This window comes from Nycticebus coucang, chromosome 12 (assembly GCF_027406575.1).
Source record: "Nycticebus coucang isolate mNycCou1 chromosome 12, mNycCou1.pri, whole genome shotgun sequence".
Lineage (NCBI taxonomy): Eukaryota > Metazoa > Chordata > Mammalia > Primates > Lorisidae > Nycticebus > Nycticebus coucang.
Genome location: NC_069791.1, coordinates 9,814,595 through 9,832,269, shown reverse-complemented (window position 1 = coordinate 9,832,269; position 17,675 = coordinate 9,814,595). Strand labels below are relative to the sequence as shown.

The 17,675-nt window shown below is 45.2% G+C and overlaps 1 protein-coding gene and 1 long non-coding RNA gene across 2 annotated transcripts; one reads left to right on the top strand and one right to left on the bottom strand.

Annotated features, from left to right (window-relative positions):
- The first annotated feature begins 1,794 nt into the window (after positions 1 to 1,794).
- PA2G4 (proliferation-associated 2G4) lies at positions 1,795 to 11,869 on the top strand. The gene is made up of 13 exons (XM_053555985.1): positions 1,795 to 2,295; positions 4,133 to 4,261; positions 4,578 to 4,683; positions 4,775 to 4,844; positions 5,097 to 5,189; positions 8,635 to 8,698; positions 8,919 to 8,997; positions 9,226 to 9,304; positions 9,389 to 9,522; positions 9,773 to 9,867; positions 10,093 to 10,220; positions 10,383 to 10,436; positions 11,540 to 11,869. The coding sequence occupies exons 1-13, from the start codon at positions 2,208 to 2,210 to the stop codon at positions 11,603 to 11,605; spliced, it is 1,185 nt and encodes a 394-aa protein (XP_053411960.1). The 5' UTR covers positions 1,795 to 2,207; the 3' UTR covers positions 11,606 to 11,869.
- On the bottom strand, positions 5,204 to 17,670 carry LOC128561585 (uncharacterized). Its single transcript, XR_008373294.1, has 4 exons — positions 17,519 to 17,670; positions 17,291 to 17,437; positions 14,554 to 14,680; positions 5,204 to 5,925 (listed from the first exon to the last, which is right to left on the bottom strand). It is a non-coding gene; the product is annotated as an uncharacterized LOC128561585 (long non-coding RNA).
- Positions 17,671 to 17,675: the final 5 nt, after the last annotated feature.

Genomic DNA, 17,675 nt, shown 5'->3' with positions numbered 1-17,675 from the left:
TTCCTGTCTGAAAGACAATTAGTGTGTTAAATGAGAGACTGTCCCCTTTCACTGCTCTTCAACAGTAGATAGCTAACTTTCTCAATTTTTTTTTTTAATTTTTATTATTATTTTGTTTTTCGAAACAGTCTCACTTGTGGCCTTCAGTAGAGTGCTATAGCATCATTGCTCACAGCAACCTCAAACTCTTGGGCTCAAGGGATCCTCTTGCCTCAGCCTCCCAAGTAGCTGGGACTACAGGTGCCCTCCACAAACGCCAGGCTATTTTTAGAGACAGGGTCTTTTTCTTGCTCAGGCTGCTCTGGAACTCCTGAGTTCAGGGGATGCTCCCTCCTCCATCTCCACAAGAGTGCTAGGCTTTTAGGCACTAGCCACCTCAGCCCTCTCCAGTCCTAGTTTTACTTTTCTACATAGAGCACAGTCCTCTTTATTTAAATGTTTACTGGTGGGTGGCACCTGTAGCTCAGTGAGCAGGGTGCCAGCCCCATATACTGAGGATGGTGGGTTCAAACCTGGCCCCGGCCAAACTGCAGCAACAAAAAAAATAGTCGGAGGTTGTGGCGGGCGCCTGTAGTCCCAGCTATTCAGGAGGCTGAGCCAAGAGAATCACTTGAGCCCAAGAGCTGGAGGTTGCTATGAGCTGTGATGCTCTGGCACTCTACTGAGGGTGACAAAGTGAGTCTGTCTCTCTAATAAAAAAAAAAGTTTTACAGAGAATCTACAGAGCAGCCAATTGGGAATAACAACAAAACCAAAACCTAATGTGCTTGGTGAAGTTAAATAAAGTCCTATAGACTTTCTCCGTTAGAGGTGTAAGACTAAAACCTCCGGAAGCTGAAGAAAAGAAAAGTAAGATTGTTAGCCAACTTGTTTTTCTTTTTTCTGAGAGTCTCACTGTCACCATTCGTAGAGTGCTGGGGCTGGCGTCTGCCCTCACAGCAACCTTAAACTATTGGGCTCAAGAGATCCTCCTGCCTCAGTTTTTTCTAGAGTAGAGTACTCCTGAGCTCAGGCGATCCACCCTCCTTGGCCTCCCACAGTGCCAGATTATAGGAGTGCGCCATCGCGACTGGCCAACCCCTTTTTTTTTTTTTTTGAGACAGAGTCTCAAGCTGTCGCCCTGGGTAGAGTGCTATGGTATCACAGCTGGTAGCAACCTCCAAAGCCTGGGCTCAAGCGATTCTCTTGCCTCAGCCTCTCAAGTAGCTGGGACTACAGGCACGCGCCACAATGCCTGGCCATTTTTGGGTTGCAGTTGTCATTGTTGTCTGGCAGGCCCGGGCTGGATTCGAACCCGCCAGCTCTGGTGTAGGTGGCTGGCGCCTTAGCCGCTTTAGCCACAGGCGCCGAGCCCCAACTCTTTCTTAACACTTCACTCAGATGCCAGCCATGGCCACTGTTGGAAGAATGCCATCCCACTTCATTGGAAGTCCGGCCTCTAGAGTAAGGAGGCCTTTAAGTGAATAATCCCCGTAGGGTCTGCCTACCCAGTTAGCCCCTGCAACCAGCGCCCTTGGTCTGCTTCCACACCTGCTCTGACCCTTCGCATTCTCCCAAAACTGGAGCGCGACTGGACCGGCTCGGCCGGTCCCGCCAGCTGAACCAGGTATCTAAAGAAGGGCGCACCCAGCCTCCGCGCCCTAAGTGTAGACATTGCCCACCCGGCTCAGCTCCACCCAGCTCCGCCCTACCGCCCCGCCTTTAACCCAACGCCCCGCCGTGGCTCCGCCCCTTTCTCAGCCCGCCCCCCTCTATTACGGGCTTTCGCTCCGCGCTCCGGGTGGAAGTGGTTTTTCCGGGAGAGACCACGAGTCCCCGCACGCTCCCCAACGGCTCCGCCTTCCCGCCGGAGCCTAACCCTTCCCAGCGTGCCCGGCGATTCCGGCGTGCAAGACCTTTGGAGGGCAAGGCCCCAGGGCCTGGCGTAGGTGCGCGGGGGACAGACTGGGAATTGTAGTTCACACGGCCACGAAGGCGACCAGAGGCTGGCGGTGGGAAGGACTCATTGTCCCAGCGTGCCCTGCGCCTCAGCCCGCGCGCTCGCCGCTTCCAGCTCTCCCCGTCTGCCCGCTCCCTTGCTTGCTCGCGCTTTCGCTCGCTTTCTCCTCGCGGATCGAGGTGGCTCTGATCACAGCCTGCGGCTGGGAAGTGAGACAGAGGCGGCGGCTCAGGGAAAACGAGGCTTTAGTGGTAGTGGTGGTAAGAAGATGTCGGGCGAGGACGAGCAGCAAGAGCAAACTATCGCCGAAGACCTGGTCGTGACCAAGTATAAGATGGGGGGCGACATCGCCAACCGTGAGTGCGGCCTCGGGGGTCCGGGAATCGAGGCTGAGAGGGGAAAGTGCCAGGCTGGCTCCGGAGGGGCCGGAGCAGCGGAGTCATGCGGAGAGAGAACTACTGAGGGGCCCGCAGTGGTCCTCTGGGGGCGGCATGGTGGGAAGACTTAGTGTCGCGCCTGGGACCTGAGCGGCCAGGCCTAGGCTGGAGTCTGTGGAGGTGCGGGCCGGCGACCGGGAAGAGCGCAGACAGGGCCCCCCTGCAGCCTCCGACCCTCGGCCGTTGTTTAGGAGGCACAGCGCGTCTCTGCTACCCTTAAGTCCGGATTTTTGCTTTCTCTGAATATGGCATCGGCGAGGCCACCTCGAAAAGGAAGCGCCTCTGTGGCCTGTCGCGTCTCTGGGACATCAGGAGTCCAGCCGGCACGTGTTGCTGGGTCCCCATGTGAATCGCTGGCTCCCTTATTCTTCAACTACGGTCCCTGACACCAGCCTCCCACCACGTGTTTTGCCGAGTCTTCCCTTCTTTACTTCAACTCTTACCCTGGTGGGGGCCCCCTTCTACCCTAGGGCCAGCCCAGAGGACCGTTGGAGGGCACTCCTGGAGCTCCTAACATAAATCTAGGAGATATGTACTCCAATCTGTACATAGTTATACTTAGCCTTCAGTTTTGTTCGCAATGACTTGAAAACTAGAGAAATGTTTTTGGTCCCTCCTTTTACCCCAGGTAGGCAGGCTTGTGAAGAGTACTGGGAAAGGAAGAATTGATTTTAGGATTGTCATAAGTCATCCTTATTCCAGCCGTGCTCTTTCTCAGCAGTTGTCTGCAGCCCTAGGCAGATGTCTCACTTCCTATTTTCTCTTTCCAATTCACCTTTCCATTTTAAAACTCAAGGAGATAGGAACTTTTTCTCCTTAGGTGTTTGAGTGGTTTTGACAGTAAAGATCACTGGGAGGAGGTATTTAGGATGCCTCTGGTCCTACTTTCCAGCTTCCAGAGGATCATCAAAACAGAAATCAAAAATCAAACCTGAAGTTGAGGACAGATCAGGGTGAGGGCATGAAAAGACCAATGCTTTATAACACAATGAACATTTAGTATAATCTCCTCATTTTTGCTGCCTTTTAGTATTTCATGTTAGTGGTTTGAATCAGAAAAAAAAATTTTTCTTGCAATTTGTAATTTGAGGCTCTTATGACCTCAGATAATAAGTTTTGAAACTTTGGGATCATATACATACCTCTTTGTGATCTATTTAAAGTTACAAGCCATGGGCCCTGGAAACCCAAGGACCTTAGATGAAGTCCTCTTGGCTTATTATACACTTGTTTGTGAGGAAATAAGTGTACATAAATTGAGATTACTAAACACCTAATTACAGTGTCTGAGAAGGGAAGACAAATATTTTAACAATGCGTCAGTTTTGAGTCAGCAATTGTATCTACCTTCCTGTTGTCCCTGATGCCTATAAATTTCTTCTAATCCTCTTTGCATGTATGTGGGATATCTTGGCTAGAGCCCCCTGAAGTTCATAACTCTGGCCTAACACACGTAAAGTATTTTCTTTGTAAAGCCTGAGGCCTTTCCTTGGGAGAAAGATTGTGTATAAACCACTTGTCACATGTAAGAAATGTGAAGAAAGAGAAGGGCATGTTGACCTTTCTCATTTTAGGAAAGGAAGGTAAAAATTAGAGATTTTACATTCTAAGAGGCAAAACTTGTTTCCTCTTTCGGTCTCAGGGCAGTAGCACTAAGGGAATATTAGAAACTCTGACTCCAACTTCTAGGTATTACTTGGGTGGTAACGGGACAGTGAATACATTCAAGGCTGATATGGTGTGATTCTGTCCCCAGGGGTACTTCGGACTTTGGTGGATGCATCCAGTTCAGGTGTGTCAGTACTGAGCCTGTGTGAGAGAGGTGATGCCATGATTATGGAAGAGACAGGGAAAATCTTCAAGAAAGAAAAGGAAATGAAGAAAGGTAAAAAAAAAAAAAACAACAAAGTCCTTCACTAACTTCACAAGTTTGACCCTTGTTTGGTCCTATATGAGTTTTTTCTGTTTGTTTTTTTCATTATAATGATCTACCCCCTACTCTAGTACCCTAATAAGGCCCCAAATTTCCGAACGTTTTCTGGTTATCTGGAAATTTGGAATAGCAAGCATGATATAAGCAGTTTCCTACCCACTCAACTTAAGCAAGACTATAAAAAAAAAAAATCCTTCCATTTTCCTGAAGAGCAACAGGGCTCCCAGAAGACAGCAAAGCAGTAAGGCTGATGACTCTTTCTTTACAGGTATTGCCTTTCCCACCAGCATTTCAGTAAATAACTGTGTATGTCACTTCTCCCCTTTGAAGAGTGACCAGGACTATATTCTCAAGGAAGGTGACTTGGTAAAAATGTAAGGTTAAACCATTTTAAGGCATTTGTCTTTTTCTAAAGCATTTACATAGTGCTGATTCCTAACACAGTACTCTGGTCATTCCTTTTAGTGACCTAGGGGTCCACGTGGATGGCTTCATTGCCAATGTGGCTCACACTTTTGTGGTTGATGTAGCTCAGGTAGGTGCATTTGATCTCTGTTCAACCTTGGGGGGGGGGTGCATTGCCATTTGTCTCTTACCCTGACCCTGTCACCCCGTCGCCACATAAGTTTTGAGAGAGTTTCTGGAGAAACAAAAAGAGAAAGGTTTTTTTTCTCTCCTATTCATTGCCTGGCCTTTGCATATAGATACACAGATAGGTAACAACTAAATGGCCAGCTGAGTTAGCAGGCTTTTCAGGAAGATACTAATTGCATGTCCTTATCTACAGGGGACCCAAGTAACAGGTCGGAAAGCAGATGTCATTAAGGCGGCTCACCTTTGTGCTGAAGCTGCCTTACGCCTGGTCAAACCTGGTAACCAGGTAAGCTGTTTATCCAACTCCAAAGCTTGATAGAACCAAGGATGTATTAGGCACTATAGCTAATATGTATAAAGCTGCCAACCTAGGCCAGGCGCGGTGGCTCACGCCTGTAATCCTAGCACTCTGGAAGTCTGAGGTGGGTGGATCCCCTGAGCTCAGGAATTCCAGACCAGCTTGAGCCAGAGCAAGACCCCATCTCTAAAAATAGTTGAGCATGTGGTGGGCACCTGTAGTACCAGCTACTTGGGAGGCTGAGGCAAGAGAATCGCTTGAGCTCAATGAAGTTGCTGTGAGCCGTGTCGTCATAGCACTCTACTGAGGGTGACATAGTGAGAGTGTGTCTCAAAAAAAATAAAGCTGCCATGAGGGGAAAACTATATTAATTATTTTGATGTAAGCATGTCAAATTGTATTAAAAAATCAATACATTGTACCCCACATGTGTATAAATGTATTCATGATCTATGTGTATATGACTTTGAAAAAAAAAAAAAAAGATTGCTGTAAACAGGAAAAAAATATGAACTGTAGGTAAATTCATTTTAAGAAACTAAATGTAGGCTTGGTGCCTGTGGCTGAAGCGGCTAAGGTGCCAGCCACATATACCTGGCAGGCACCTATAGTCCCAGCTCCTTGGTAGGCGGAGGCAGAGGCAGGAGAATCGCTTGAGCCCAGGAATTGGAGGTTGCTGTGAGCTGTGATGCCATGGTACTCTACCCAGGGTGACAGCTTGAGGCTAAAAAAAAAAAAAAAAGAATTAAACGTGTTACATTATCAGTGGAGAAATCGCTAATAACTTAAATTTCCAAAGAACTATTCAACATTTAAGGCATTGTCTTTTCTTTCTCCTTTTCTGTGTTCTCTTGTTCCTCATATTTTTTTTTTTTTTTGTAGAGACAGAGTCTCACTATTGCCCTGGGTAGAATGCCATGGTGTCACAGCTCATATCAACCTCCAACTCTTGTGTTTAGGTGATTCTCTTGACTCAGCCTCCCGAGTAGCTGGGACTACAGGCACCCATCAGAACGCCCAGCTATTTTTTGTTGCAGTTTGGCTGGGGCCAGGTTTGAACCCGCCACCCTCGGTACATGGGGCCGGTGCCCTACCCACTGAGCCATAGGCACTGCCCTGTTCCTCATACTTTTAATCAATTTGTACTTTATCCCCATTATTACTTAATTACTACATTTTTTTTTTTTTTTTGTAGAGACAGAGTCTCACTGTACCACCCTTGGGTAGAGTGCCGTGGCGTCACACGGCTCACAGCAACCTCTAACTCTTGGGCTTATGCGATTCTGTTGCCTCAGCCTCCCAAGCAGCAATTACTACATTTTTTTTACTTAAGTGTCCTAGTTTCCTTATGATGATACCTAACTTCATAAAGGTGTTATAATGCCCTTTGAACAATGCCTGGCATATATAGTAAGGACTTGAATTAGTTGTTATTTTACACTTCTTTTTATTATTTATGTATTTATTATTATGTATTTTCACAGGAAAGTAGTGTAGGGTAATGGCTAATGTACCTATAAGATCAAATGGGGGTCTATACCTATTATTGCCCCTTTACTACTTAAAAAGAATCTTGAATTTAAATTTATCTTCAAAATAGGAAAAATAAAACATTGTACCGTAATTCTTTGTTCCCTCAATTAACCTGAAACAATAAAAGAAATGGGAAAAATAAAATTGTGCTTTACTATCATAGAGTTGTTGTTAACAATTGAGATAATCCACATAAAGTGCTTACCATAATACCTGCCATGTAATAAAATATTCATAATTAGGCTCGGTGCCTGGGGCTCAAGCGGCTAAGGTGCTAGCCACATACACCAGAGCTGGCGGGTTCGAATCCAGCCTGGGCCTGCCAAACAACAATGACAACTACAACCAAAAAATAGTGAGGCATTGTGGCAGGTGCCTGTAGTCCCAGCTACTTTGGAGGTGGAGGCAGGAGAATCGCTTGAGCCCAGGAGTTGGAGGTTGCTATGTGCTGTGGTGCCACAGCACTCTACCCAGGGCAACAGCTTGAGACTCTGTTTCAAAAAAAAAAATATATATATATATATATATATATATTCATAGTTATGATGATTCACTTTTTTTTTTTTTCAGAATTGTAACTTAGGTTGAGGATCAGGTCATGTTTGAAAGGCTTAAAAAAAGAAAAAGTGGGCAGTGCCTGTGGCTCAGTGAGTAGAGCGCCGGCCTCCAATACCAAGGGTGGCTGGTTCAAACCCGGCCCCGGCCAAACTGCAACAAAAAATAGCCAGGCGTTGTGGCGGGCGCCTATAGTCCCAGCTATTTGGGAGGCTAAGGCAAGAGAATCGCCTAAACCCAAGTGCTGGAGGTTGCTGTGAGCTGTGATACCATTGCACTCTACCGAGGACGATAAAGTGAGACTCTGTCTCTAAAAAAGAAAATAATAATAAGGGTTTGCTGTCCCCTCTCTTAAGTCATAGTGTCAAATATGAATAAATACTGGAGTTAACTTCAGAAAACCTAGATTTCCACTCATTTAAATCTGGGCAGGTAATTTAACCTTTCTGAAACTTAAGTTTCTTCATCTTCTAGACTGGGCTATATATATGCCCTGTTTGCCTTCAAAAATTGTCTTAATTGGACATCTTTGTGAAAGCACTTTGTAAAATGGTATGTAAATACAGGCTTAATTTCACAAAAGCAATACATATTCAGTAGAAACTGTACTTTGAGTACCTATACAAGTGTTGTTTTTCATTTTCTTTCTTTTTTTTGAGACAGTGTCAACCATGTTGCCCTCAGTAGAGTGCTGTAGCTTCATAGCTCACAGCAGCCTCCAATTCTTGGACTTTAAGTGATTCTCTTGCCTCAGCCTCCAAAATAGCTGGGACTACAGGCTCCTGCCACAAGGCCCAGCTATTTTTTGTTGCAGTTGTTGTTTAGCTGGCCCTGGCTGGGTTCGAAACTGCAACCCTTCGGGTACGTGGCTGGCACTATAACCAGTGTGCTACTGGTGCCAAGTCTGTTTTTCGTTTTCTTTTTTTTGTTTGTTTTTCGTTTTCAATACAATACTCAAATTACATGAGACATTCAACAGTATTCTAAAATAGGCTTTGTGTTAGATGATTTTGCCCAATTTAAGTGTTGTGAATATGTTTAAGGTAGGCTAGGCTATGGTGTTTGGTAAGTTAGGTTCATTAAATGTATTTTCAATTTTAGATAATTTCAGCTTACATTGAGTTTATCAGGGCATAACCCTATTGTGAGTTGAGGAGCATCTGTATATACAAGGTATTTTTAGGTTGTAAGGTTAATAGGGCTGTGAAATGAAAAAAGTGAATGAGAATGGTTGTTACTTGATAGAGGATATGAGAACTTTCTGTTGTTTTGTGCTTCTTATTCTCATGGTAGAGAACTTACTAGCCCCTGATAGCTCACCTTTTATTTGATCTTGTACTTCTAGAATACACAAGTGACAGAAGCCTGGAACAAAGTTGCTCACTCATTTAATTGCACGCCAATAGAAGGTGAGACCTCAGATAACATGGTTGAGCGTCATAGCAGAATTTAAGGCTTTTGCTCCCTTGAGCTCTATCCTGGCTCTAGTTCAGTTCAGCCAGAAATCTCAGGGCCCAGTATTTCCATAACCAGGCACTTTTTTCATTGCCTGCCATTTCAAACTATTTAGGTGGGTGAATTTGGAAGCCTTTTGGAATTGTGGTACCATAAGTTGTGTCTTATATACAGGTATGCTGTCACATCAGTTGAAGCAGCATGTCATCGATGGAGAAAAAACTATTATCCAGAATCCCACAGACCAGCAGAAGTAGGTGCCGACCCCACTTTTCACCTTCTGTCACACCAGAATAGTCATCAAGTTATTTCCCATAGTCCCAGCTTAATCTTGCCCACCTTCTACTTCCAGGAGCTACTTTTTTTTTTTTTGGCCGGGGCTGGGTTTGAACCCACCACCTCCGGTATATGGGGCCGGTGCCTTACTCACTGAGCCACAGGAGCTACTTCTTACTCTTAACCTTCTTTCTGTTCCTTTTAGGAAAGACCATGAAATAGCTGAATTTGAGGTACATGAAGTATATGCTGTGGATGTTCTTGTCAGCTCAGGAGAAGGCAAGGTAAGGAAAGTACCAGAATTGGCAGAATGGGGTGACTAAGGGTTGTTTCTCAGATCAAAGGAAACCTAACTTTTATTCTTGTAGGCCAAGGATGCAGGACAGAGAACCACCATTTACAAACGAGACCCCTCTAAACAGTATGGCCTGAAAATGAAAACCTCACGTGCCTTCTTCAGTGAGGTGGAAAGGCGTTTTGATGCCATGCCATTTACTTTAAGGTACTGCACTCAGCAAGGACTAGACTTGAAACCAGTCTGACTCAGACCATCCACCCCTCCCTTTCTCTCCTTTCCTGCCCAAACTTGCAGCATGCACTTGCCCTCTCTCTCCCCATCTCCTTCTCATTGAAAGTAATGGAAAAGAGTGATTCTAAGTATGATTTCTGCTTGAGGGTAAACATGACTAAAATGGTTAACACTTGATGAGAAGTTAAGGATACCTCTGAATATTGTCTTCCCCCCCACTCAGAGCATTTGAAGATGAGAAAAAGGCTCGGATGGGTGTGGTGGAGTGCGCCAAACATGAACTGCTGCAACCATTTAATGTTCTCTATGAGAAGGAGGGTGAGTTCTGTGAAGAGTTTTCCCTTTGGAGCCCCTGATTATATGGTATCCCTCTTTTCCTTATAACTTCAGAGGAGCTAAGTACAACAAAGGAACATTTTGGCTGGGACTAGGTTTGAACCCGCCACCTCCAGCATATGGGGCCAGCGCCCTACTCCTCTGAGCCACAGGCACCACCCCAAAGGAATATTTTGTCAACAAAACTTATCTTTGTTTTTCCCATAGGTGAATTTGTTGCCCAGTTTAAATTTACGGTTCTGCTCATGCCCAATGGCCCCATGCGGATAACTAGTGGTCCCTTTGAGCCTGACCTCTACAAATCTGAGATGGAGGTCCAGGATGCAAAGCTAAAGGTTAGTGTAAAATGGAAGGTGGTGAGCATGTGGCACCTGTCCTGGGAATAAGGGCTAAACACCAGCAAAGTCCTGAAAGGAGCTACAGGACTGAGAGTAACCATTTGTGATTTTGTTTCCTCTTATTTCCTCAAAATTTGTTGCCTTCTTTCTGCTTTCTAGGCCCTCCTCCAGAGTTCTGCAAGTCGAAAAACCCAGAAAAAGAAAAAAAAGAAGGTATGTTACAATTATCATCCCTCTCTGACAGGGTGAACCTGATCCCTCTTTAATCCATCTTCCTGGGTCATGGTGGATTATGGACTTTTGTATAGCCAGATGTTCCTCAACTTTTGATGGAGCTATGTCCTGATAAACCCATCATAAGTGGAAATATTTTAAGTAAAAAATGGATTTAATACACCTCACCTACCAAGAACATCGTAATTTAGGCTGGTCTACCTTAAATATGGTCAGAACATATATATTAGCCTCCAGTTGGGCAAAATTATCTAACACAAAGCCTATTTTTTTTTTTGTAGAGACAGAGTCTCACTTTACGGCCCTTGGTAGAGTGCCGTGGCCTCACACAGCTCACAGCAACCTCCAACTCCTGGGCTTAAGCGATTCTCTTGCCTCAGCCTCCCGAGTAGCTGGGACTACAGGCGCCCGCCACAACGCCCAGCTATTTTTTTTTGGTTGCAGTTTGGCCAGGGCCGGGTTTGAACCCGCCACCCTCGGTATATGGGGCCGGCGCCCTACGAAATGAGCCACAGGTGCCGCCCCACAAAGCCTATTTTTAAATAAAGTATTGAGTATTTCATGTAATTTCTTGAGTAAGTTACATGTTAATCATGTTATGTATTGGTTTCGCACCATTGTGAAAATTGAAAAATCATTAAGTTGAGGTTTGGCACCTGTAGCTCAGTGGTTACAGTGCCAGCCACATACACCAGGGCTGACAGGTTCGAGCCTGGCCCAGGCTTGCTAAACAACAATGAAAAACTACAATAAAAAAAAAAATAGCCAGGCGTTGTGGCGGGCACTTGTAGTCTCAGCTATTTGGGAGGCTGAAGCAAGATAAGCTTAAGCCCAGGAGTTTGAGGTTGCTGTGAGCTGTGACACCATGGCACTCTACCAAGGGCGACATAGTTAAACTCAAAAAAAAAAAAAAAAGTCATTAAGTTGACTATTATAAGTCAGGGACTGTCCATATATCTTTATTTCAGCCCTGACCCAGAGGATGAAGATATTTTTATTTCTGGTACCCTAGACACTACCCTCCAAGTATAGTGTTAGAAACTGACAAGTCTTCTCTCCTTTTCTTGAATATAATTATATAGGCCTCCAAGACAGCAGAGAATGCTACCAGTGGGGAAACATTAGAAGAAAATGAAGCTGGGGACTGAGGTGGGTCCCATCTCCCCAGCTTGCTGCTCCTGCCTCATCCCCTCCTACCACACCCCAGGCTCTGTGAAGTGCAGTTCATCTTTTCCACCCAGGACGGCCAGCAGAGCAGGGTCTCCCTGCCCCCATCCCAGTCCCCCAACCCACCCCCTTCCAACAACAACCAGCTCCAACTGACTCTGGTCTTGGCAGGCAAGGCTTCCCAGCCACCGAAGACTACTTTAAATAGAAAAACAGAAATTGAATAATAAAATCAGGAGTCAAAATCCATCGTCTTCAGGCCCCTCTTTCTAGCCTTTTTTCTACAATTCTATGCTTGGTCAAGATTTGTGGCCCTACCACAGAACAGGGAGAAAACTAAATTAGCCACCACCACTAAACACTGCTGAATTTTTAGTTTTTAATACCACTCTGATGTCAGCATTTACCCATCTGTTACCCATAAAATCTCAAGTATTTTATCCGGCCTCAAAATTAAGAGGAGCTGTTCTTCATCACATTGTTTTTATTCACATGTGGTAGATTTCTGATCCAGGCTGTCTAGGCCCCTCCTATTTTTTAGAGCTGGAACCTCCATTTACGAAGAGATTCTCAACTATCATATGGATCCTCATTTGTAAATCTTTTTATTTCCTTCCATTTTCACGAGGCTGTAAAGAAGTAATCCATCTCAACTTTGTCTTTTTTTCTGTGGGGTTGGTGCGGTCTTCCCTCACTCCATCTTACACAAACCTGAGCTGGAAGCTCAACTGTGGTTTTCCCTGTTTGAAATATTGTGACCTCCCTCCCTTGAAACAAAAACCAGGAACCAGAGGAGTAGACTGAAGAAACAACTCCTGGCTTTCTGAAGCTATGGACTTGAATTGGATTGCTGGGGGTTTGTAAAGAAAGGTGACAAATTTCAGTACCTCTGGCATGCTGTCCCAGGGAAGTAGGGCTCCCACTAACTTATGAGGTTTTTAAACATTGAAAATGACATGGTATTACAATAAATTTGGATTTGCTCTTAATGATGTGCTTTTGTATGCTCTTACTTGATGGAGGTGAGGAATGTGTCAGTTGAAGTACTCCTAACAGCGATCAACTGCAACTTTTTGCATGGTGTCATATACCCTCTTCTTAAAACAACAGATATCTTGGGTTAGGGAAGAGAAATCTTGGATTTTTTTGAAGATATAGTAAGTCATCTATGGAAATTTGGTGATTTAATTTCTGAAGTAGAAACAACCTTCACTGCTGACATCTGTTCAGGACTAGGATGCTTAATTGTATGCAAAGAACACTGCAAGTATTTGATCTCGATTCAGGAAGAATGTCTTGGATGTTACACTAGTTTTCAGGGCCAGGCTGAGTGAACTTCAGTGGGTAAGTAGATTTGAGTATCTTATTACATGGTAAACACTTCTGACCTTGAAATACTATAGTAAACAAACAGCACAGGACAAATATATAATGCATCTACCATTAAAATATGCAGAATAGTTTCACTTGCCTAAAAGTCTGCTCTGCCTATTCACCCCTCCACAGAATGTACAACATAGGATGTAACCTAGAGTAGGCTCTGGTGCAAACTATGGTCTTTGGGTGATAACTGGTGTGTCAATGTAGGCTCATCAATTGTCACAAAACTACCACTGTATAGCCGGGCGTTGTGGCGGGCGCCTGTAGTCCCAGCTACTCGGGAGGCTGAGGCAAGAGAATCGCTTAAGCCCAGGAGTTGGAGGTTGCTGTGAGCTGTGTGAGGCCACGGCACTCTACCGAGGGCCATAAAGTGAGACTCTGTCTCTACGAAAAAAAAAAACTACCACTGTAGTAGGGGATGTTTACAATAGGGAAGGCAATGCATGTGTGAGGACAAGGCAATGTGGGAAATTTATTCCTCTCAATTTTGCTGTGAACCTAAAACTACTCTAAAAAAACCTCACAGTTTGCCTCAAAGCTTATAGTCTAGTTGAATAATCTTTTTTTTCTTTTTTTGAAACAGAGTCTCATTTTTTCACCCTTGGTAGATGCGGTGGCATCACAACTCACAGCAACCTCAAATTCTTCAACTCAAGTGATTGTTGCCTGAGCCTCTGGGGTAGCTACAGGCACCCGCCTATTTTTAAAGATGAGATCTCGCTCTGGCTCAGGCTGGTCTTGAGCCGGTGAGCTCAGGAGAGCGACCCGCCTTGGCCTCTCAAGTGCTAGGATTATAGGTGTGAGCCGCCGCACCCAGCCTACTTGAATAATCTTGATGGATGTCATACAAAATAACTTAAGGTTTTTATTTTTGTTTTCAAAAAGTTTATAAGGCCTGGCGGGGTGGTTCACACCTGTAATCCTAGCATTCAGGGATGCCAAGGTGGGTGCATTGCCTGAGCTCAGAAGTTTGAAATCAGCCTAAGCCAGAACGAGATCTCATCTCTAAATAGCTGAATGTTGTGGCAGGAACCTGTAGCCTCAGCTATTTGGGAGGCTGAGGCAAGAGCATCACTTAAGCCCAAGAGTTTGAGGTTGCTGTGAGCTGTGAAGCCATGGCACTCTTATCAAGGGCAACAAAGAGACTGTCTCAAAAATAAAAGTTGGCTCGGCACCCACCACATACACTAAAGTTGACAGGTTTGAACCCAAGCTGGGCCAGCTAACCAGCAATAACAACTGCAACAAAAAATAGCCAGGTGTTGGGGCAGGCACCTGTGGTCCCAGCTACTTGGGAGGTTGAGGCAAGAGAATCGCTTGAACCCAAGAGTTTGAGGTTGCTGTGAGTTGTGATGCCACAGCATACCGAGGGTGATGTAGTGAAACTCAAAAAAAAAAAAAAGTTGTTATACCCAGGTACAGTGGCTCATGCCTATAATCCCACCACTTTGGAAGCCTGAGGCAAGAGGATACCTTGAGGCCAGGAGTCAGGGACCAGCTTGGACAACAGTAGCCCTGTCTCTGCAAAAGAAAAACAAATTGTAATTACCTGCGTGTGGTATTACGCACCTGTAGTCCCAGCTACTCCGCAGGCTTAAGTGGGAGGATTGCTTGAGCTCAGAGTTGGAGGCAACCTGTGAATCTGCCACTGCACTCCAGCCTGGGCAAGTGAGACCCTGCTCAAGAGAAAAACAAAAAACAATGTCATATTCTGGCTTGGTGCATTGGTTCACACCTGTAATCCTGAGCTCAAGTTCAAGATCAGCCTGAGCAAAGTGAGAACTTCTACTTTACTTAAAATAAAAAGATTAGGCTTGGCAGCTGCTCGGGAAACTGAGGCAAGAGAATCGCGTAAGCCCAAGAGTTGGAGGTTGCTGTGAGCCGTGTGACGCCCCGGCACTCTACCGAGGACAATGAGACTCTGTCTCTACAAAAAAAAAAAAGATTAGGCTTGGATCCTGTGGCTCAAGAGGCTAAGGTGCCAGCCACATACACCTGAGCTGGCAGGTTCAAATCCAGTCTGGGCCGGCTAAACAACAGTGACGGTTGCAACCAAAACAATAGCCAGGTGTTGTGGCAGGCACCTGTAGTCCCAGCTACTTGGGAGGCGGAGGCAGGAGACTCACTTCAGCCTAGGAGTTGGAGGTTGCTATGAGCTGTGATATCACAGCACTCTACTGAGGGCGACAGCTTGAGGCTCTGTCTCAAAAAAAAAAAAGAAAAATAGAAAAATTAGCCATGCCTTGTGGTGGGTACCTGTAGTCCCAGGTACACAGGAGGCTGAGGGAGTAGGATCGTTTGGATCCCAGGACTTTGAGGTTGCTGTGAGCTAGCCTGTCACCATGGCACTCTAACCCAAGCAAAAGAGTGAGACTCTTGTCTCAAAAGAAAAAAAGTGTTATTTTCTGATGTTGACAGTACTTAAACTACTCAAACATTTAGAACAAGAATCCTAATTTTTTTTGTGTGTGTGAGACAGTCTTACTATGTCACCCTTGCTAGAGTGCCATGGTGTCACAGCTCGCAGCAACCTCAAACTTGGGCTCAAGCGATTCTCTTGCCTCAGCTTCCCATGTAGCTGGGACTACAGGTGCCCGCCACAGTGTCTGGCTATTTTTTGTTGTTGTTGCAGTTGTCCTTGTTGTTCAGCTGGCTAGGGCCAGGTTCAAACCTGTCAGCCTCAGTGCATGTGGCTGGTGCCATAACCACTGTGCTACGGGGCACCAAGCCACAAGGACCCTAATTTTTAAAACCTTGCTTTTCAAGAGTTAAATAAAGGCCCGGTAATATGCCTGTTATCCTACCACTTTGGGAGACCAAGACAGAAGGATTGCTTGAAGTCATGAGTTTGAGGTTGCATTGAGCTATGTATGATGATGCCACTGCACTTTTGCTGGGGAAACATAATGAGGCCCTGCTTGAGTAAGGTGAGACCCTCAGGTCTACAGAAACTAGAAAAAATTAGCCAGGTATGGTGGTGCATGTTTGTAGTCCCAGGTAGTTGGGAGGCTAAGGCAGGAGGAACACTTGAGCCCAGAAGTTTGAGGTTGCAGTGAGCTGTGATGATGCCACTACGCTGTAGCTGGGTAAACAGAATGACACTATCTCAAAAAAAAGGTTTAAAAAAGCGAAATATCAGCCAGGTGTGGTGGTTCATGCTTGTAATCCTAGCACTCTGAGAGGATGAGGCTGGTGGATTGTTTGGGCTCACTAGTTTGAGACCAGCCTGAGCAAAAGCAAGACCCTGTCTCTACTAAAAATAGAAAAACTGAAGCAAGAAGAGTGCTTGAGCCCAAGTTAGAGGTCTCTGTGAGCTATGACACCAGGATACTCTCCACTCTCCAGGGTGGCAGCTTGAGACTCTGTCTCAAACAAAAAAAAAAAAAGTGAAATATTGTGTAAGTAGTAAGAGAATGATTCTAGCAATCACACACACTAAACTTTCCAGTATTTTAAGCAATAAGATGACGTCTGTATGGTTAAGATTCTTTTTTATCCTCCATAAATTAAGTCTGCTGTAGGCAAATCTTTGGGAATCTGCTTGTTTTGTGGTGCTTCTAACCTAACCAAGCCATGAGACTGGAAAGTTCTTTATCTTAATACCAAATGTCATACTTTCTCTAGAAAGGAATTAGCTAATTTTTCCCTCTGTCCATTGGTTCGACCTTCACCGCTAGAAAATTAGTGAAGTATTTTCTGAACAAATAATGCATCATGCCAGGGGACTAGTTACATTCTGCCTCAGACATGAGAGGAAAAAAACGACAGTCAGCTATTGTACTAGTATTCTCAGAGTTATAGGGGGGAAAAGTTGCTCCAAGGATAGGGTCTCTTTTTGTACTATGGCAGCGCTACCGACTCCACATCTTCCTATGTTCAGGAATCTTAAGACCTTAGGCAGTTTCAAAATCGAATCTCTTGCAGCAATTTATTTTAGAAAATAAAGCAAACAGGTGACGCCTGTGGCTCAGTCTGTAGGGCGCCGGCCCCATATATCGAGGGTTCGAACCCGGCCCTGTCGGTTAAAACAGCAGTGACAACCGCAGCAATAACAACAAAAAAGCTAGGCGTTGTGGCAGGCGCCCGTTAGTACCAGCTACTCGGGAGGCTGAGGCAAGAGAATCGCTTGAGCCCAAGAGTTTGAGGTTGCTGTGAGCTGTGACACAACGGCACTCAACCGAGGGCGACAAAGTGAGACTCTGTCTCAAAAAAAAAAAAAACAAACAGAAAGAAAGAAAATAAGGCAAACTAGGAAAACCAACTGGGAATTTTTGTTCAGTCCTCACCTATCCAAAGTAAAATGGAGGATTCGGTAGTAAACTTCAACTCCCAAGAAGCAATGAGAAGCAAGGCGGAAGTCACTGCTTTTCGGGTCGGCCCCTCTCGGTCCAGTATTGGCAATAGGTGCTCACGTTGTCATAATACGATGTCCTCTTAGAAATACAGGGGTGGGAGGATTGTCAACGCATTGCAAAATACTGTTTTCCGAGAGAACCCCTAATTCAATCACTTACCAGCCACTTGAAAGGGGCGGATAGCCATTGTTACTCTCATTGCAGCCCCGCCCCTTGGGGGAAAAGGCAGAACAGCGGAAGTGACGACACCGAGCGGTTCACTAAAAAGCCGTAGGCGGAACTTTGGCTTTCTCTCGGCCTTAGCGCCATCTTTCTA

What these genes read in the sequence shown, in the direction of transcription:
- PA2G4 (XM_053555985.1), top strand. Translation starts at nt 2,208, where the DNA reads ATGTCGGGCGAGGACGAGCAGCAAGAGCAAACTATCGCCGAAGACCTG. An exon ending in TAATTGCACGCCAATAGAAG is followed by an intron (nt 8,699 to 8,918) that starts GTGAGACCTCAG and finishes TCTTATATACAG; the next exon opens with GTATGCTGTCACATCAGTTG. An exon ending in GCCATGCCATTTACTTTAAG is followed by an intron (nt 9,523 to 9,772) that starts GTACTGCACTCA and finishes CCCCCCACTCAG; the next exon opens with AGCATTTGAAGATGAGAAAA.